Source organism: Lepidochelys olivacea (genome assembly GCF_965140295.1).
Source record: "Lepidochelys olivacea isolate rLepOli2 genome assembly, chromosome: 11".
Classification (NCBI taxonomy): Eukaryota; Metazoa; Chordata; order Testudines; family Cheloniidae; genus Lepidochelys; species Lepidochelys olivacea.
Genome location: NC_140421.1, coordinates 12,668,590 through 12,689,742, shown reverse-complemented (window position 1 = coordinate 12,689,742; position 21,153 = coordinate 12,668,590). Strand labels below are relative to the sequence as shown.

The following is a 21,153-nucleotide window of genomic DNA, read 5'->3' as shown; positions in this document are numbered from 1 at the left end:
TTCCATATCTCTTCCCTAGGCAAAACTGCCATGGGGAGATTCTGCACTGTGCCTCTAAAAGGTGCATCCCAGGAGAAGAGGAAGTTACGGTGACTTGAAGTTACCTTTGTGCTGGGCTGCTCCAGTGGCTGCAGGAGTCTTCACTATAACAAAGACAACCTGCGGGGCCGAAGTTATAGTTGCCTCTCTGGGCACAACTACACTGCAGCTGGGAGTGAGCCACCCAGCTCCTGTAGACAGATTCACACTAATGGGGTTTGAACTAGTGCACTAAAAATAGCAGTGCAGATGTTGCAGGTTGGACTGGAGTGCAGGCTATCACGGCGTGGAGAACATAAGAATGGCCATACTAGGTCAGACCAATGGTCCATCTAGCCCAGTATCTTGTCTTCCAACCGTAGCCAATGCCAGGTGCCCAGAGGGAATGAACAGAACAGGTAATCATCAAGTGATCCATCTCATCGCCCATTCCCAGCTTCTGGCAAATGGGCTATGGACACCATCCTTGTCCATCCTGGTTAATAGCTATGCGTGGACCTATCCTTCATGAACTTCTCTAGTTCTTTTTGAACCTGTTATAGTCTTGGCCTTCACAACATCCTCTGGCAAGGAGTTCCACAGGTTGTGCAAAGAAATACTTATTTTTGTTTGGTTTAAACCTGCTGCCTATTCATTTCATTTGGTGACCCCTAGTTCTTGTGTTATGAGAAGGAGTAAATAGCACTTTCCCCCCTTATTTACTTTCCCCACACCAGTCATGATTTTATGGACTACTATCATATCCCTGCTTAGTCTTCTCTTTTCCAAGCTGAAAAGTTCAAGTCTTATTAATCTCTCCTCATATGGCAGCCGTTCCATAACCTAATAATTTTTGTTGCCCTTTTCTGTACCTTCTCCAATCCCAATACATCTTTTTGAGATGGAGTGACTGCATTTGCACATAGTATTCAGTATTCTATTATTTCTTACAATATAAAACAAAATTATTTATATTACAGTTAGTGCCTAGACCCACCAACCAAGACCAGAGCTCCATGATGCTAGGCATTGCACGTAGTAAGAGTCAGACCTTGCTCCAAAGAGTTTATGGTCTAGATAGGCAAGGCAGAGTCGGGGAGATGGAAAGTATTATCCCTATTTTACAGATGGGAACTGAGGCACTGTGGATCAAGTGACTTGTCCAAGGTCACACAGGACCTTGACCGCAAGTCCATCCTCCCTCTCCATTTATGACTTGATAAAATACATTCATAGGTTTTAAACCAAGAGAACCTCAGTTTCCTTATCTGTAAAATGAGGTTAGTAATCCTGCCTTATTCCCATCTCAAGGGTGTGAGGAGGATTAATATTTGTAAATGGATTTGAAAGCCTCAGATGAAATGCCTTACAGGAGTGAAGAGGATTATTGGCTGGGTCTTCATTTAACTTGATTATATTTCTCAAAATGGCCTACTTTCCAGACAAAGCCGGTGGCATGTGGGAGTGGGGAGGGCAAGAGAGGAATTGGGCATACATTCCCTGGCATTGGGGGATATGGAGGAATCCTGTTATGGTGGGGTGGAGGAATGGTGAGATTTCTGGGATCCATCATATACTCAGTTATTCAAATGCCTTTTCTTTTTAGAGAGAAAGGAGTTGTGTTGATGCTAGGACTTGGTGAAGCTAGTAACATTTAGGACTACTCTGAGGAAGTATCTAGCTTTCTCTGATATTCATCACCTTATTCATCACCTGAATCTCAGCTCTGCAAGGGAAATTTAATGTTGACCAATCAAAGAACAATTCTCCTTCTCATCCATCAGCTGGCCTTTTCCTTTTCACAAAGTACTCACCATACTCAGGGAGACTCACAAACTCCGACGGCTCACTAGGTAAACTAATTCCCCAGGGATTGCTGGCGCTGACTCTGAACTGATATCGACAGCCTGGAGTGAGATCTTCAATGACGAGATAGGTATCCAAAGTGGAGGCTACTGACTGCTGCCAGACCTGGGATCCTGAATTTTATGGAGAGAAAGAGCTAGCTGAAGAAAATACAGTTTGATTTAGCTCAGAAGTAGAATGCCAGTTCTTAAAGCTACCTAGCACAATTAGCCACCACCGTTTACAGGTTATATAACAGAATGACAAGGCCAATTCATAAAGAAATCAGTGTGTGAATGAAGCATACTCAGTAAGAATTCTCTCTCTCACACCCATATATATGTCACATGAGGCTGCGTATATTGTAGCAGCTAAAATCCATGGGCTTTTTTAAAAGGTAGAAATAAAAAAGCCTCTATTATTATGTAGTTAATTTTGACCACTGACCTGAAAACACACAGAATTGTTTGCAATGATACATTCTTGAGTGATTTGCTCAAGATTAGTTTTGATGGGCCTAATGCTCTACTACAATACGCTGGTTTTGAGCTGCTTTAATTTCATTAAAAAGAAAAGGAGTACTTGTGGCACCTTGGAGACTAACCAATTTGAGCATAAGCTTTTGTGAGCTACAGCTCACTTCATCAGATGCATCCAGTGGAAAATACAGTGAGGAGATTTATATACACACAGAACATGAAAAAATGGGTGTTATCATACACACTATAAGGGTATGTCTACACTACGAAATTAGGTTGAATTTATAGAAGTCTGTTTTTTAGAAATTGTTTTTATACATTCGAGTGTGTGTCCCCCCCACAGAAAATGCTCTAAGTGCATTAACTCGGCGGAGTGCTTCCACAGTACCGAGGCAAGCGTCGACTTCCGGAGTGTTGCACTGTGGGTAGCTATCCCACAGTTCCCGCAGTCTCCGGAAATGAGATTCAAAAGTTCGTGGTTCTTTTCCTGTCTACCTGGCCAGTGCATCTGAGTTGAGTGTGCTGTCCAGAGCGGTCACAATGGAGCACTCTGGGATAGCTCCCGGAGGCCAATACCATCGAATTTTGTCCACAGTACCCCAAATTCGACCCGGCAAGGCCTAATCCATTTGTCAGGGGTGGAGTAAGGAAATCGATTTTAAGAGCCCTTTAAGTCGAAAAAAAGGGCTTCATCATGTGGACAGGTGCACGTTTACATCGATTTAATGCTGCTAAATTCGACCTAAAGTCCTAGTGTAGACCAGGGCTAAGGAGAGTGATCACTTAAGATGAGTTATTACCAGCAGGAGAGTGGGGTGGGGGGAGAAAACCTTTTGTAGTGATAATCAAGGTGGTTAATTTGCAAACTGGATACAATTAACTTAAGCTTGAATAGAGAGACTGGGAATGGATGTGTCATTACACGAAGTAAAACTATTCTGCCCCCCACACTGCTCTTCGAATATTCCTGTTAACTGCTGGAAATGGCCCACCTTGATTATCACGACAAAAGGTTCTCTCCCCCCCCCCACTCTCCTGCTGGTAATAGCTCATCTTAAGTGATCACTCTCCTTGCAGTGTGTATGACAACACCTATTTTTTCATGTTCTGTGTGTATATAAATCTCCTCACTGTATTTTCCACTGAATGCATCTGATGAAGTGAGCTGTAGCTCACAAAAGCTTATGCTCAAATAAATTGGTTAGTCTGTAAGATTCCACTAGTACTCCTTTTCTTTTTGCGAATACAGACTAACACAGCTGCTACTCTGAAACCTGTCATTTCATTGTGTAGAGTGATCCAAGAGGTTCTAACTTGCATTAGGCATGTAGCCTCCCTTTGGAGTTATACTGGTGTCAAGGAGAATCAGGCCTCCCTTGTGATAGGGCTTCCACCACATCCCCCAGGAGACTATTCCATTGTTTAGTACATGACAGTTTAGTACATGGTTTAGTAAACAATAGTGCATCCTAAACTTTTCTTCTCACAATGTCATCCAATTATTCTTTGCTAATATCTCCTCAGACTACCCTGAGATAATTTTTCCTCCCTCCAAACACATCTTCTCTCTAGTTATTGTTTAACCAAGCTACCACTATGTAATACTTTTACTCTTTCCTTTAAGTCAATCCCTGAAACCCGTCATTTCTATTGTTCTCTGAACTCCCTTCAGTTTGTCAACATCTTTCTGGGCACAGCATTTGAGGTTCTCTCTCACAGGCTTATGCTTATGTGCCTGTGTACAATGTTTCAGTGAGTGTGAAATCAGGTAAAGAAATGGGACATTGACTTGATGATTTTCTCTCTTTGATTACAGTGAAATACAGTGGGAGAAATTCTATGATGCATTATTTACAATGGCAAGAGGGGACTAGGCCTTAGATAGGATTCTTTGAAGGACCTAGATGAAGAACAAGTTGTCAGGATTCTCAAAACATGTCTGTGGCATACATAATGAGATCTGCTAAATATGGAGCCTTCCAGGAATAAAATTCATGGACAACGAGACCAAAATACATCCCACGAAAAAATATCCAGACAGATCTGGAAATGACAGTGGAATAACTGGGTGAAATACCAAAGGAATCAGCAGAAAAGGAGATTCTGTACTGGAGATTTATTTAAAAGAGGGGCCTCTCGTTACCACAAATAACTGAGTCCCATTCAGTCTCTCCTCACCTGTGCAGATGCAGATTGGTTCAGTCATTTGCAACTGGGTCTTCTGTGAATGCCCGGAAACCCAGGGGACCCTTCACAGGAAGGGCTACAGGAATGGTTCATGGACCTTGGTGTCTTGTTTGAAAAACAATGGAAACCAGCACAAAGGATTTTGGGATGCACTGGAGGATTTTCGGATGTAATGTACCAAATGTGGGAAAAAAGAAAGAAGACAACTGGACCAGTGGTAGTAATCACATCTGGGAAGGAGGCACAGGCAGCCACGTTACAGTCCAGATTCACTGAAGATGGCATGACTCCATATCACAAATCTTCAACCTCTGGGCTTGAAAAACAACCTGGGGTATGTTTTGATCTGGGGCACGTGAGCTGCATGACATCCATTAACATCCATGTAAGTCACAGTAGTATTGGGCATTCACGTGGCAAGAGAAGAGCAAGATGCACAAGCATGGAGTATTTTTATATAAATTAGAGTCAGAAGGCGGAATTTGTGTGTATAATACTTACTATTTAACCTTAAGTTCCTACCATAAAGTATATGCTTTGCATAAAGTACATGAATGTGACTATCTGGGAGGTTCGCTTACAAGGCAGACAGACAGAGAAAAGTCAGTCATCCTTGTGATCCTTACTGTGGATATGTTAAGCTGCCTGTGTTTTTGATCCAAATAATCAAAATACTCAAAACTACTGCTTTTTAAAATGTTTTGGATTACTGTTAATGCAAAGGCTATTGTTCTTTGTCAGATGTGCCAGTCAGATTGATGCGATGAGGGTTAAGGTAGATCATTCACTAAGTGACGGGATTTAGACGATTAAATTCAAAATTGCTTCTTACGTTTTTGTTGTAGAATGATGAAGGGAAAAAAAAAACAAAACAAAAAAACAAAAAAAGAGGCCACATGCCTAAGGCAAGGCGTTCCACCCAGTGAACATTGCGCCTTTGTGGGCAGAAGGCAAACAGGAATGTGAATCATTTCATATTACCTTGGCATAATGTGTTGCTAGGCCCATAGGGATGGCAGTGCATTTATTTTTTCAGGGGGAAAGGAGTGTTGGAATGGAGAAAGGTGGTAGAATGCAGTGCTGGATGGAAGAAATACAGGAAGTGGGACGTTACTGGAATGCAGGAAATAAAATTATTTGGCTCAAAAACACAGGCAGCTTAACGTACCCACAGTAAGAGCCCATCAGAAAAGCCTGTCTGATACAGTGACAGTATGATAAGACTTTGAATCAAGACTGGACACCTTTGCATTAGCCAAACCCAAGTTACTGGGCTCAATGCAGGAGTAGCTGGGAGAAATTTAATGGCCTATGACAGGTGTGGCCAAACTGGGGCTCACGAGCCAAATGTGGCTCTTTAAAGGGTCAACTGTGGCTTGTGGAGCTCAGGGCTTCATCCCGCAGGGGGATGGGGAAGACCCAGTGCCCGGGTCTTCACCCCATAGTGGGATGAGCTGGCACTCGCAGCTTCAGCCCCGTAGCAGGGCACCATGGCTCAGGGCTTCAGCCCGGCTGGGGGATGAGTTGAAGCTCGGGGCTTCAGCCCCCTGGGGGTGAGCTGGTGCTTTTGGCTTCAAGCCTGCAAGAGGGTGGCAAGGCTAGGTTTCAGTCCCATGGGAGGGGCACTGCTGCTGGGGGCTTCAGCACTGCAGGTAGTGCCTAGGCTCTGGCTTCAGCAGCACATGCTCATTATAACAGGAAATTGCGTCACTGTGGAACCATGTAGACCTCATGTGCTGTGATCTCCTTGCATGCTGCACACTACAGGCCATGTTTACTATTCATAAGTCGTAGCTGAACAGTTTTAGATAAAAGCATTAACCCTACGTTAATTTCATGGATGACAGTGACATCTTCAAACTGTAAGAAACCAAGTATGAAGAAGAAAACCAAAGTTTTCAGCCAGAATGGGGGGAAGATTTTGCATTCACTAGGAAAGGTGACAAACCCCTGTGCCTTATCTGCAATGTATGCTCTCTCACTACAAACGTCACTATGAAACAACTCACAATAACGTTTCCTCTAAATACACTCCTGGATCAGAATTAAGGAAAAACAAGATAACCGCATTAAACACTGCAACAGTCAGCAGACACTACTTTTGGCATTCAGTAAGGTAGCTGACAACAACTGAAACTAATTTTGTTATGGCATGGAGCATCGCTTGTACGAAACGTCCGTATTGTGATAGAGAATTTGTTAAGAAGAATATAGCAGACATTGTTGCAATTTAAATTTAAGTAACACAAAACTTAAACAACTAATACGCCAAATTCCAATTTTGTGCCACACTATGGTGAGGCGGATCTCCCAGATCGGTGCTGATGTTGCAAGCAAGATGCAAAATGATCTAAAGAATGCTCTAGCATTCAGCCTAGCTGTCGACAAATCCACAGATATTCAAGATAAACCACAACTAGCAATATTTGTTCACTATGTTTCCACGGATTTAATTGTGAAAGAAGAAATGTTGGACTTAGTGGCGCTGAAAGAAACAGACCACAGTGTTGACAAAAAATGCACTTGACAAAGCATTGACAAATGGCAATGCACTGCTGGATGAACTTGTCAGTGTTGCAACGGATGGAGCACCTGCAATGGTGGGAAAAAAAGTAAGTCTTATCAGACTTTTCAAAAGCGACCAAGTTTCTGGAGTTTCTCCCTGTTCATTGCATCATCCATCACGAACATCCCACAGGCAGATACTTCAAGTATGAAAATGTTATGAAAAACAGTCCTGGAAATTGACAATTTCATCCACTCAAATGAGAAGACTCAGACAGTTCAAAGTGAAGCTTTCACTCTTCCCTTCAAAAATATTACGGAATGTACAGCACACAGCTATAAGCACAGGAATATTGTCATCGGCCAGGTCCAGCTTCCCATATATGCAGCGCCAGTGGGCCTTTAAATGTCAAAAAGCACACAAGTCATTCTGCACTTGCTCACGCTGTTGTTGAACTGCTCCTTGCTGCTGTCAAGTTGCCCTGTGTATGGCTTCATAAGCCACGGCATTAAGGGGTAGGCGGGGTCTCCCAGGATCACAATGGGCATTTCAACTTCCCCTACGGTGATCTTCTGGTCCGGGAAGAAAGTCCCTGCTTGCAGCTTCCTGAACAGGCCAGTGTTCCGAAAGATGTGTGTGTTATGCACCTTTCCGGACCAGCCTGCGTTAATGTCTGTGAAATGCCCACGATGATCCACAAGCGCCTGGAGAACCATTGAGAAATATTCATTGCGATTAATGTACTTGGTAGCTAGGTGGTCTGGTGCCAGAATTGGAATATGCATGCCATCTATCGCCCCTCTGCAGTTAGGAAAGACCATTTGTGCAAAGCTATCCACAAGGTCACGCACGTTGCCCAGGGTCACGGTGTTTCAGAGCAGGATGCGAATAATGGCCCTGCACACTTCCGTCAGCATGAGTCCAATGGTCGACTTTGCCACTCCAAACTGGTTAGCGACTGATCGGTAGCAGTCTGGAGTAGCCCGTTTCCACAGTGCAATCACCATGCGCTTCTCCAAGGGCAGGGCAGCTCTCATTCTCGTGTTCCTGCGTTGCAGGACTGGGACGAGCTCATCACACAGTCCCACGAATGTGGCTTTCCTCATCCAAAAGTTCTGCAGCCACTGCTCGCCATCCCAGACGTGCATGACGATGTGATCCCACCACCCACTGCTTGTTTCCTGAGCCTGAAAGCAGTGTTCCACCCTGGTCAGTACCTCTGTGAAGGCCACAAGCAATCTCATGTCGTAGCTACTATACTTGGCGAGATCAATGTCGCATTCCTCTTGCCTTTGTAGTTTAAGGAACAACTCCACTGCCACTCGTGATGGGTTAGTCAGAGCAAGCAGCATATTGGTCAACAGTTCGGAATTCATTCCTGCAGACCGAAGAAGCAGGGCAGGGCGTGCAGTACACAAACCGTTGAAAGATGGTGCCAAATGCAAATGGAAGCACAGGGATTGCTGGGGTGCGAAGCAATGCATCTCGGGGCATTGGGACAGGACCCAGGATGCCCCACAACCCCCTCCGCCTTCCCACAACTCTTAGCGGCAGAAGAGGAAGAGATGCTCTGGGGGATAGCTGCCCAGAGTGCACTGCTCCGAATACCGCTGCAAGTGCCGCAAGTGTGAACACGCTGTTGTGCAGGCAGCTGACCGTGTCAACACACAACAGCGGTTTCCCAGCAGGGCTCTCTGAGTGGCGCTTTAACTCTGCCCATGTAGACATACCCTAAGAGCTCTGCCTGGGAGCACACCTTCTGTATGAAACCCGGGGGAGGGGAGGAGGGGTGCCAGGCTCCCTTGTACCCCCTTAATGGCACCCCGGCTGTAAAGGCTAACGTTTTCCTACCTTCTTCTCTGTACTCTACAGTGTAGCCTGAAATGGGGCAATTGCCTGTACTGGATGGGGGCAGCCAGCGAAGGATCACTGAAGTGCAGCTTCTTTCCTGAGCGATGGGACGGTTTGGGGCTGCTGGAACACCTTGAAAAGAAAAATCAGTACCCCATCACCTATTGTTTGTACTTTACTGCTTAGAGCATATAAAAGAAAGCCCTACCACTGCCCACTGTAGACATGAGAGTTGTCTGGACAGCGACTGGAGCAATCACAGGAATTGTTATATCAGAACTGGTCCATCCAGTCAGGTATCCTGTTTCCAACACGGGTCTATACTAAAAGGTTTGAGAGGAAGGCCAATGTCCTCTAGACCATAATGTGCTTACTCAGTTGTGCAACACTATAGCATGGGTGGGAGTTTCTTCTTGCTCTCAGCTGGTGCTCAGCTTTGCTCTGAAGCCTGAGCGCCCCCTCTCTCTAGTGATATTTGAGGAACAAAGGAAGACAAGTGCAGCCACGGTATATTTCAGCATCACTGAGGATGGCATGGCAATATCATCACCTTTGACCTTGGAGAACAGCAAGGGGGGGCGGGAATTTTCACTCAGACACATGGCGATTTGTATTAGTTTATTCTAACTATGGTAAATGCAGGTGCATTGGTATCCTTAGCCCATTGCTACTGGTTTCTGCTGCAATCTCAGTGCCTGATCCAAACCCACTGAAGTTAAAAAATTTCCGATGAGTTCACTGAACTGAATGGCCCGTTGGTGTGTTGAGCTCAGAGTAATGACTTTTGAATGGCTGACATTGCAAAAGGTGACAGACAAGGCACATGGGGTGGAATTAATAATAATAATACTTATTTGAATTACTGTAGCACTTAGGAGTCAATCAGCAATTGCTACGCATGTAGCAAAGCACTGTCTGGAATACGGTGGCAGCTCATTTACCCACTTACTTTTCCGGTAAATCTGACAAATCAAACCAATGGGGCCCATTGTGAGAACAAACAAATTGACTTCCTAAATGTTCAGGACTCGCACCTCCACAAGCCATCAGTTATACATTCTTTACGGCTGCATTGCCTCTAATGCCTCAGGCATCTCTCATTTGAATTTCTAAAATATGCTTTGTTGGAGTGGAGGTCACCAACAATCAGCTCACCATTGGGACTCATTATAATTCCACGGATCCTTCATCATTCTTCAAAGGTGAGTTCCCTCAAAGTGTTTTCTAAGGGCCAAATCCTTGCCCCCTCCATTCAAAGAGGTGGAAAGCCCTAAACTCACCACCAGTAAACTTCTTGCCCCCTTGCTTAGGTGTAGGCTCCCCCGGCCAAAGCATCCTGCAAAGAGGGAAGAGCAGGGGCAACATCATCATCTATGCTAATGATTTGTAACTTGGAGAGGACTCAATTTCCTTCTTACCCTCACTGAAAGTGTTTATGCAAATCACACTTGGTCTTTGCATTGGGGCCCAGTCTGGGCCCGCAGGGTGCTGTGGTTACAGGAAGCTGCATTCTCAGCTAGGATGGGTAAAGGTTATGATGCATGTTAGGCCAAGATTTTAAAACATGGCCCTTAAAGTTAAGGCACCTAAATCTAGAGCTAAGCATCAGCTGCTCCCTCTGACACGAGTGGGAATTGGGGTTGAGTAAAGTCTGCATGGTTTGGCCCCCTTGTTTGTCATCCACTTGCAACAGCTCCTTACCTACTTGTTTGGACAGTGGCTATTTGTAAGCGCTCCCAGCCTCCACAAAGGGGCTCAGCAAAGCGGTTGCTGCATTATGTTTCAGAAGCACAAAAAGATAAGGTAAAATCCAATACCTTGCACTTTGACTGTAGCGGAGGTCGAGGCTGTTCCATGTTCATTTGTTGCCACACAGGTGTAAATACCACTGTCCTGAGGCATCAGGTTACAAATCTTCAGGGTGATTTCCCCAGAATCACTACAGGTGTCAGAAACATCACATTTGAAAATGCTGTTTTACTAGTGACTACTTACACTGGCATCTCTTGTAGCGTATTGGAACGATGAAGATGTCTTAGAGGGTACAGTGGGCACAGATAAAGGATGTCAACGCAAAGCACTAAGGAGAAATACATACTAAGGGTATTTTAGTTCTCCTGGGCCAAATTCAGACCTGTGACATTGCTCCATTGAGTCCAGTGGATTTGCACAAGGTTGCACTAGGCCTGAATTTGGCCCATTGACAGACAATTTACATGCAGTCATGCGTTTGGCAGCATTGCGGTGGGGAAAGGGATGTTGGAAAAAAAGACTCAAGGCAACAAGACTAGATTGATCCCCAGTTCTGAAGAAAAAAGGGAACCACTGATGTAAACACATCACCTGTATGGGACTATCACCCCTCTAAATACCACAAGGAGTCGGTCTGCTGAGTAAGTACAAGCAGGGCAAGTTAGAGTAAGGGCAGCTGTGAAAACTGATGGTCTCCAGGGGATCTCTTGACCTGGCAGTGCGTTTTGATGAATGAGCACAGTAACTTTTTTGATTTCTCATTTTCACCCGACTCTGCATTCCCAGGGTACACCTGTGCCAGAACCAGAAGCACTGAAAAAAAAAATCTTTCGAGAAAGCTCGTTCCCCTGAGATTTCCACTTTAATTTTGTCCTCCCAAGTGGTTTAGATAAGCTGTAGATGAGCATCTGAACTCAGGCTGCTTATCTGAACTACTCAAACTCCAGAGCTGGCAAGGTTTGCCCAAAGCTGACTGCAAAGCTCTCTGGAAAAATCTATTTTCCCTCCCCACATGGGGCTTTTAGGGCATCCAGCATTCTGATGATCCGTCTTTCTGTCCAAGCACAGTCAGCTATGACTTCCCCTAGAGACAATCCACGCTCTTCTTGGAACAGCTGAAGGAGGTCCCTAGAGGGTCACACAAGACACTGCCTCGTCCCCGAGGCGAAGCATATTCCCAGGTTGGGGAGCCACAGACTTCACTCGAGTCCCAAACTTTGACCCCCCCATAGCGGACATACATAATGTGCTGCTACTGCAGCACGCCAGGCTGGCTCAGATAATCGTTTGTCTTTAATGTGTCTTGCAGGCAGATTGGTGCCGTCACCTCGTTTGATAGGAGGGAAACTACTAACAAGCCTGAATACTTCGGGAGTCCAATACATGAACTTACCAGGATGAAACTGTATAAGTGGCTGTGCTGTTCTCATTGTCGAGAATATTTTGATCCGGTCCCTTCCAGGTTATGTTGGGCTTTGGCCGTCCACAGACTTTGCACTGCAGCATCACCGTGTCACCAAGCAAACAGGTGGTATCCACTAATGGCACGAGAAACTCTGGAGCCACTGGAGGAAAAAAAAAAACCCACACACACAAATCCTTTTAGCCAAGCAGAAGAAATGTGCCCCCACCCAGACCCGATATTTGAATACAAGCATTTAATCCTACCCATCACAGTGGGGTTTTATATAGGATCATGTGCCTGAATGATGCCTTTAAAACCTTGGTACCAAGTGCTGAGGATACAGGAGGCTGGAAGGGAAATTGCTGAAACTGCGACTTCACTAAGAGCCAGACTGTGATGGCTCTTGCATGGCCTGGCAGGGGTGGGAGCCCTGCAAAAAGCCCAACATGCAAGGGCCTCCCACAGTAGCAGTCCCTTTGCTCGGGAAAGCGCAGAGACTGCTGGCTTCTTTTCTCCACCTGGGAAGCAGGTGAATGGGTGAGAAGGAAGCGGGCTGTGTCCCTGCAGCCTGACGAATAACACTGACACACTGGGGAAGATGGCGCAACACCGACAGACCCCAGTCATCGGCGTGTGGGATCGAACTGGGGACCTCTGGAGCTTAGTGCATGAGCCTCTACTGCATGAGCTAAAAGCCACCTGGCTGTTGGCTAAGGTTGTAGAGCAGATTCATTTTCTCTCTCCAAGTGGTCTTGGTGCCACTAGATGGGACAGAACACCACATCCAGGAGGTGTCTGGGTTACAATGGCATGCCATACCAGCATAATAAATGGCGCAGAGTGAGCTCCTGCTCCTTCCTGTTCACACTGAGCAGCCACGGGAAAGACTGCACTGGCCTGAAGCACAATCTCCTGGTGCTCTTCCTGGGTCAATACAGCTCCACCCTGCCTCTTTGGCAGGGCTGTACCACCACCCTTAAGATGCTAACGCTCAGGCACTGTGTATTTCACAGGAAGTCTGACACTCTTGTTTTGAAAAGGGCATTTGGGGGAAGTGCGGGTCTGGCGATTTCAGCACTGCATGGATCCTTTGGTTGTTGACAGGACGTACTAGGACCAGAAGGAATCCTCCTCATGCTGATTACTCTGGAATCTAGCCAAGATTACTCAGGCAGTGTGCCCATGTGGGACCTGCCCTAATGTGAGTCACTATGATCAAACCCTGTGAAGTTCTGTTTTATGTGGGTTGATCCAGGTTGCTGGCATGGCAGGAAAACATTGCAGTGCACAGCTGTCTTTCACTCACCTTCTTGGATGAAATTTGGGTTCATTATCTGAAAAATGAGAAGAAATAGAAACATTTAATTTTTTTTGGACAATAGAGAAGCAACACCTTTCTTCTGCAAGGTAAAGTGAAGAAATGAACATGAAATGCAGAGAGACAGACTGATCAGAGAGCACGAGAGGAATCGCTAACAACCAACATACACAGCAAGCATCTATAAGGGAGTTCTAAATGGCTAGTGCATAGTTAAAAAGGCAAATTAAAATTTTAAGAACTGTTACTTTAATAAAGCATAACCCTTTTCAGTGTTAATTGCAGCATAGGCAACAGGCAATCATCTAACTCTCTGAAGACTGTAGGCTATAGTTTATTTTTATCACATATGTGGTGATGCTCATGCTATTAATTCCTTTCTTTCTGCAACCACATGATATATTGTTCCACCATGTGATCAATTGCACAGACACGTGATCAAATGCATTTATCATGTACCTTTGACCATCTCACCTGCACTCTGCTCACTAACCCATCTCTGCTGAGACACCTTTTAATCTCCGAAATGCTTTGGTAAAAAGGGGGGAAGGGGGGGACAGTGAGCACAGAATATCAGGGTTGGAAGGGACCTCAGGAGGTCATCTAGTCCAATCCCCTGCTCAAAGCAGGACCAATCCCCAACTAAATCATCCCAGCCAGGGCTTTGTCAAGCCTGACCTTAAAAACCTCTAAGGAAGGAGGTTCTACCACCTCCCTAGGTAACCCATGTCACAAAAATATTTACTTCTTTGCCCTCACTCTCAATTACAATGGTTCAAGCCCCAGGGCTGACAGATTCCAGTCCAATGACAGCATTAAGATCTAATATCTCATGGCCTGTTATGGCTATAAAAATCTTGCCTTATCTCACTGGCTCTCTGGGTATCTCTACTTTCTAAATTATTTGCACCTAGTCATGGTATTTGTGAGCTCTTTTATACAATGATGGAATGCAGTCAAAATTAGAAATGATTTATCATTCAATGACCCACACATGGTGATTGAGGCAACTTGACCTTATATTTTAAAGATAGAGGGATACAAAACCAATACCAATAATTTTTACAATGCTACATCTATAACAACACCTCTCTATAGTTTGGCATACACAAAATACATGATGGTGAAGAGTGGTAAGAAGATTTTATTGGCACTTGTTTAGGGTAAATTCATTAACCCACTGTTGATTCATGAGCCAAGTTCAGGCCAGTAAAACACTGTACCAGCACCATGTACACACCAGTAACCCTTTTCCTCTACTAAAACATCTTTACATGCATTTATCTAGGTGCCAATCTGTGAGATATCAGTGCAGTGAAGGTCTGATTCAAAGCCTAGTGACACTGATGGAGTCTATCCATTGCCACCCTGGGACCATTCAGGCCTCAAGAGCAGAAACAGTAATGTTTAAAGGTAACCTTTTAAAGGCAAAGAGGTTAATTCAGCATTTTTTGGCAAATACCTTTCCATAGCAAATAACACAGAGTGAGAAAAGTGCTAGAACATGCATATAGCACAGGAAGGTTTCAACCTTTGGGCTAAATTCTGCTGATGATGCTCATTCATGCATGCCTGCAAACCTTCAGGTTGCAGCAGAGACACATGGGGGAAGTTGGTTGCCTGACTGTGCCTCCTCCAGAAGGTGTAAAAAGACAGCACTCGTCAGGCCCCCTTCAATTTTCAGCATGGAAAGGTGTAACTGCAAGTGGCAAGAGGGAAATGAAGAAGGCCTCCAGGGTACATATACACCCACTTCTGCAGCTGACCAGAGCATGCTCTTAGGCATCAGAGCTCTTCATGCATTATCTTCTTTTCTTAGCAAAAAGAGAATGTAGGAGGAGACCATGCTCAGGCCCAGACTCAGGCAAAATAGGGGCACATACCAACACAGGTTTGCTGCATATATATTTCCATTTGGGATGTGGGTTACCTAACTTCCTAGCGTTGGCCAGAATTTGGTCCTTCACAGTAGATCTGATAGGAATCAGAAATTTATTGTAGTGGATGAGATCACTGATCCATACAAGCCAGTACTGTACATCTAGTACTCTAGAAACAGTCAGTAATTGATACTCTGGAGCAAAGCCCCCAAAACTTTTCGTAATAATGTACCTAACAAACTAGAATTCTGTACACAGGGGACATCATTTTGACACTCTGACATTCTGGAAATAACAGAGACCCCATTTTTTCATTCTCGGAAGCTTATAAAGACTTAAATCATTTTCTTCGTCCAAGAAGTCTGTTGGGATTTTTTTTTTTCAAACCTAGTATTGACTTTAACGTGAAAAAATGTGTGAATAATAATGGATCTAAAATATATTCTGCATAAAAATGATTAGTCTCCCCAAGATATTGGAGAACTCTGTCATCCCTTCTGACAGTAATGACATTTAATGGATGACGTGCACACTCCTAAACATGTAACTGGAATCAGATGTGGACAGCTGCTGCTTTAAATTAAAGTGCTTTAATTTAAAGTGCTTTGTCTTCACACAGTTAAGAAAAAAACAGGCAGAAAAGCAAAGGAAACATTCCAAAGGTTCCTGTAGGAAATGTCTGAGGAGCAGTTCTGCTCTGAAAAATAACTGTGGCTTTCTCCCTTGACAGATCTGCTCCCTGGCTGCATAAAGAGGCAGATCTGCTGACTTTACTGACCATACTGTAGAGTTTTTCCCCTCCTAGCCTGGGTGTGGGAGCTAGGATTCTATTCCTTCTTGCGTATCACCATGTGCATTGTTAATTGAGGGCTAGTCTTTACTACAGCGCTAAAATCGATGCTGCTGTGATCAATGCAGCGGCATTGATTTAGCGGGTCTGGTGAAGACATAAGTCGATGGGAGAGCACTCTCCTGTTGATTTCAGTACTCCACCTCAGAGAGAGGCGGAATCTACCTCGATGGGAGAACGTCTCCTGTCATATGTAAGTTATGTAATTTACGTAACCTAACTAACGTAACTTACATTAGCGTAGACAAGGCCTGAGTGAAATGTGCAAACCCACAGACGCATAACATGGCAAAGGGAACCTTTAGTATTGGCAGCAATGCATGAGAAAGTATCGAATCCGGCTCGACTTTATCCTCCTAGGTTGAGTTTGCAGGCATTTCAGCCCGGGGGGGGGGGGGGGAGAAAAACAAAAACCCAAGCATCTCTTTGCTTGTGAACAGAGAAGATTTGATCTGGAAATCACTGAGACAATGGGGCCATTTTAAAAGTAGCTTTTCAGAGCCGAACCACATCTTCGGACAAGTATTTAAGGATGCCTTTGCAAAGAACTGAGGATCCTAAGCATGTGCTCAATAACCTCACGCTGGGCTGAAGGGAGGCAACCCAGAGGAAAGGATGGTTATGCCAGATGATTCCCTTCCACATTACTGCCAGCCACCCATCCTACCACCTAAAAGGGCCTGATCCAAAGGCCAATGGAACCAATGATCTTCAGATTTGGCCCTAGCTGTGCATTTTAGGTTCTGTAGAAGCAGAGAAGGGGGAAGTTACAATGCAGCTTGTCATCAGGGGGTTTCCTTTCTGGAGTCGTATGTTATGCAGCCAGCCAGTTACTGTGTGGATTAATACCGTTTCCTGGATAATCATTAACTTACATACATGCTAGTTAATTCTCTCCTGCTCTGACACAGGGGCAGAGGAGGTGAGACCTGCCCTTGTGATTAAGTGCTTCTCTCATTTATAGGAAACAGAAAAGGAATTGGAATAAGTTTCATGGTAAGACACCAGGAGCTGGACATTCAGGACACTTACTGATGTTTATGTAAATGAGAAATGCATATCTATCAAATATGCAGATCTGGGCATTAACTCATTTGCATGAAGGCTCCAGCATTCTGGACTTTTTAGGTTAACCAATATACACAACTTAAGAATCACAGTATAAGTGAACTCCATACCCACCCTACTCCAGAACTTTAAATCTGCACATCCTCCCTGCACTCACCCATTAAAGTGCCTTTTATATTAAATTGATTTCTGCCTTTATTGGATTGGCAAGCAAGAGAATGAAATGCTCTTAACACATCACATACGAGTTCCTGTACATAAATGTTTAATTAATAGATACAGCTATGATGTCTCAGATATTAAAGCAATAAAAATATGAATAAATAATGCTACCTTCTTTAATAACTTGTGAGACATGATGCATTTGCAATAACAACCTTACAAGGTATTTTATATTTTAGTACCCAGAAAGAAAATTACTACAGCTAGATAGCATTGATCGAGTCCACGGGTAAAATTTTCATTGTCTTTCAACAAGACTTAACCTGAGACCGCCTAAGTCTCTTTCAAAAAATTGGCCTTTTGAAATTCCTATCCCCTACGTGTAAGTTATTACATGACTGCAATTTAGAAAAATGTGATATTGGACCAAAAAGAGAACATTTTTGCAAATAAATCCTTAATTCAAAGTGTTCCCCATATGATTCAGCTATTGGTTTCAGTAGGTCAGTTAATATACTTATTCCCTCTCCTTTTGTAAAACATTAGGGAGCTATCACTCATGGGAACAGGGAAATGGAGGTACAGGAAGATTAAACTACTTGTTCAGAAGCAAAGAAAGTGTCAGTGACAAAACTGGATATAGAACCCGGATCCCCCAACTCAAAGTCCAGATTCCTATTCCCTGGACTTTGCTGTCTCTATTTGCAAAAAGCTTGTGCGTGGGGAGCAGGTGGTCATTAGAATTTAATCAGCACCTATCTCTGCATGACAGAGTACGTCTACACTACAATCGGGATGTGAGATTGCAACTTGTGTAGACATATCTGAGCTAGAAAAGCTTGTGGCAGTGCAGACTTCTGCAGAGCCTGTGAAAGCCTGCCTGGAACCCTTCGTAATTATTTGCGCAGCTAGCTCATGCTGAAGTCCAGGCTGCCATGGCATCATTGCTTCAGTACCTGAGCAGTCTGCATGAGCTGTAATCAGACCCATGATTGCAGTGTAGACATACTGTAAGCTAAACCAACATTTCTTCTGTGGAGTCAAGTGTTTTCTTCAAGCCACCAAACAGACTTGTAACTTTTTGTCATTATGGCAGAGGTACACAAGACATCTTGGGCTGATATAAGCCGCCAGAACCATTGACTTATTTCTGCTGAGAATCTGCCCCGTTAGCTTTGGGCAAGTTTATGTGACTCTTTTCAAACTGCTTTATCGCTGTAGGTTGGGTATTCTCCCTGATCAGGGAGCGTGCCATGTTTTTCTGAAAGTCTCCAAGACAGTGGATTGCACAAAAGACAGGAGGGCTCTTAAAACATACACGTACAAAAAACTGTTTTAATTCACTTCTATAATCTTTTTTAGAAGATTTCCCTGATAGGGTAAATATGGTCTGCTCTATTTTGGAGGATGTAAAATTCCTTATCTTTCCATGGACTATACAAACTCCCCACTCCATATACACCCCCACACCCTCCCTTTTAAACATTAGCCAACTCCAGCTCCAGGGTTTCTGTTTGTAGACTGAACTGGCCCACAGTTTCCTTGGGCATAAGAAGATCCTTCAATGTTGAAGTCATGTGACAAACCTAAAGGAAGTGTTATGGTTTAGGACTCAGTTAATCGCTCCTGACTCCTTTTAGTCAGCGTACCAGATATTTATTTATATATCCGTTTATTTCCAGCATGCGTGGAGAGAGTTGAGAAAGTAGGGCAACTGCCATTCTGAAGTTTGCTCCCTCTGCTGACAACAGGATGATGATGGCAAAATACGAACTGCAGCATACAGAGAAGAAAGGGTCTCTGGAAAGTATCTGCCATGAACTCTGCACCCTGAGAAGAGTGAAATCAGTAGTAGAGAGCTGGACACACAGGCTGGTGAAATGGTACTACACAGCTGGATTAGCCCAACCAAGATACGTCACTAACCGAACGTGCCCGAAAGCTAAGTTCTGAGCCAAAAGTCCCTTGAGCTGCCATGTTCATGTAGCGCAAATCCATCAGTAGAACAATACAAAGGTGTATTTATATAGCATCCTTCACACCCCCGTATCCAGTTGCTGATTAACCAGAATAGAGGATCATCCCCATACATGGAATGACCAACAGGCACAGGGTCCTGAGAGGAAACCTCCTTAAAGATTCCCTTGTAGAGATCCCTGATGCCAGCTTATCACAGGGAGGAGTTAGAGGACCTTTTGAAGAAACAAGGCCAGCTACACTGAGACCTGTGCCCCTGTTGCAAGTCCCTGTTCTTGGCAGCAGAGTCACTAACACCGGGGGGGGGGGCCTCTGGGGCTCAAGCACCCATCAGCCACAGTTGTTTCGTGGGGCCATGGAGCTGGCTAGCTGCTGCTCAGCTGTTTGTTGGCTGTCAGAAGGCACTGCGGGGGGGGGGGGGGGAGAGCCAGCACCGGTTGAGCGTGTGTTGGGGGAGGGGGTGGAGAGGAGCAAGCAAAGGGCAGGGGGGCGGGTCTGGAGCAGGGCCTGAGGGCAGAGCCAGGGTAAAGTACCCACCAGGAAAAATAAAAAAGTCAGCACCTATGCCTGGCAGCACAGCTCCATTGCTGCCCATGGCCAGGACTGTCCCTGGGACCGAAAGCTGTATGTATGGGGGGGGTAATCACTTGAGAGAACATAGCCAGTTTCAGGCCATTCATTTTCACAGGTCATCTGCTTTTGAACTGAGGGGGAAGATGTGCAGTCTCTGCTACACTCCTGGCCAGCCCTACTCCTGCACTGCATGCCCCTGCCTCCATCCCAGTTAGTCTCTACCCCTTTCCCAGCATGCAGCCCTACAAGAGCACGCTCCCTGGGTTCCCCAAGAGGAGGGGAATGGCAGCGTAAAGACAACGGACCACATTCCCCTTCTGCATGAACACTGTGGAGACCAGCAGGCAGGTCACCTCTATGTACAGCTCTAGGGGTATAATGCTATCATAAGAATGGCCATATTGGGTCAGACCAAAGGTCCATCTAGCCCGTATCCTGTCTTCTGACAGTGGCCAATGCCAAGTGCCCCAGAGGGAATGAACAGAACAGGTAATCTTCAAGTGATCCATCCCGTCGCCCATTCCCAGCTTCTGGCAAACAGAAGCTAGGGCCACCAGCCCTGTCCATACTGGCTAATGGCCATTGATGGACCTATCCTCCATGAACTTATCTAGTTCTTTTTTGAACCCTGTTATAGTCAATATATATATCCCTTTGAGTGAGAAAGCAATAGAAGGCTGTGAAAGGCAGAGGCAAGCCACAGACAGAACAGACTGAAAGTGTGTATCAGGAGCACAGGCTCCTCCCAGGGGCAAGGCCTTACAAGTAAATACCAGCGAGTTGGGGCTCTAGTCTGAAGATTTATGGAGGTGTGGACCGGAACCCTTCACTCTACATGGCTTCATCCTGGCAAAACCTTAGGGACATACTTGCAGGAGTTTAAATTTAAACACTGCCAGTACTAATATTGACTTTACCTGCCACTCCCCTCCAAAGGGGATGGCTGGGGTCATCTCAGCTAAAAGACCAACAGCAAAAGAGATCTGGTTGGAGTCTATGTAATTTAAGCAGCAAACTAAGCAAAGATGTGAAAACAAGAGTAAGATGCTCAGCCAGGTGAATGCCCATAAAAATGTAAGCTGCTTACATTTTAATCTGCATCCTAAATACAGTGTCAGTGGGGCTCCTAAAGATAAAACTGGTAACGTGATATTAAGATAACCAGAGTATTTATCTGAAGTCTGTTTTGCTGGCACAGTTTTATAAGTGACAAAGAGAAGCATTAATAGTGGACCTAATATACACAACCAGGCTGTGGGTGGTTTGACACAAACTATGTAAA

General features: G+C 44.8%; 1 protein-coding gene across 4 annotated transcripts in view; it reads right to left on the bottom strand.

Annotated features, from left to right (window-relative positions):
• KALRN (kalirin RhoGEF kinase) overlaps positions 1 to 21,153 on the bottom strand; it is a 765,876-nt gene that overhangs the window by 9,520 nt on the left and 735,203 nt on the right. For all 4 annotated transcript variants that reach the window (XM_084643219.1, XM_084643220.1, XM_084643221.1 and 1 more), the window contains 5 exons: positions 13,350 to 13,377; positions 12,032 to 12,203; positions 10,704 to 10,825; positions 8,887 to 9,018; positions 1,833 to 1,997 (listed from right to left, as the gene is read on the bottom strand). In XM_084643219.1, coding sequence (XP_084499345.1) covers positions 1,833 to 1,997; positions 8,887 to 9,018; positions 10,704 to 10,825; positions 12,032 to 12,203; positions 13,350 to 13,377 — 619 coding nt within the window. The remainder of the gene's footprint in view (positions 1 to 1,832; positions 1,998 to 8,886; positions 9,019 to 10,703; positions 10,826 to 12,031; positions 12,204 to 13,349; positions 13,378 to 21,153) is intronic.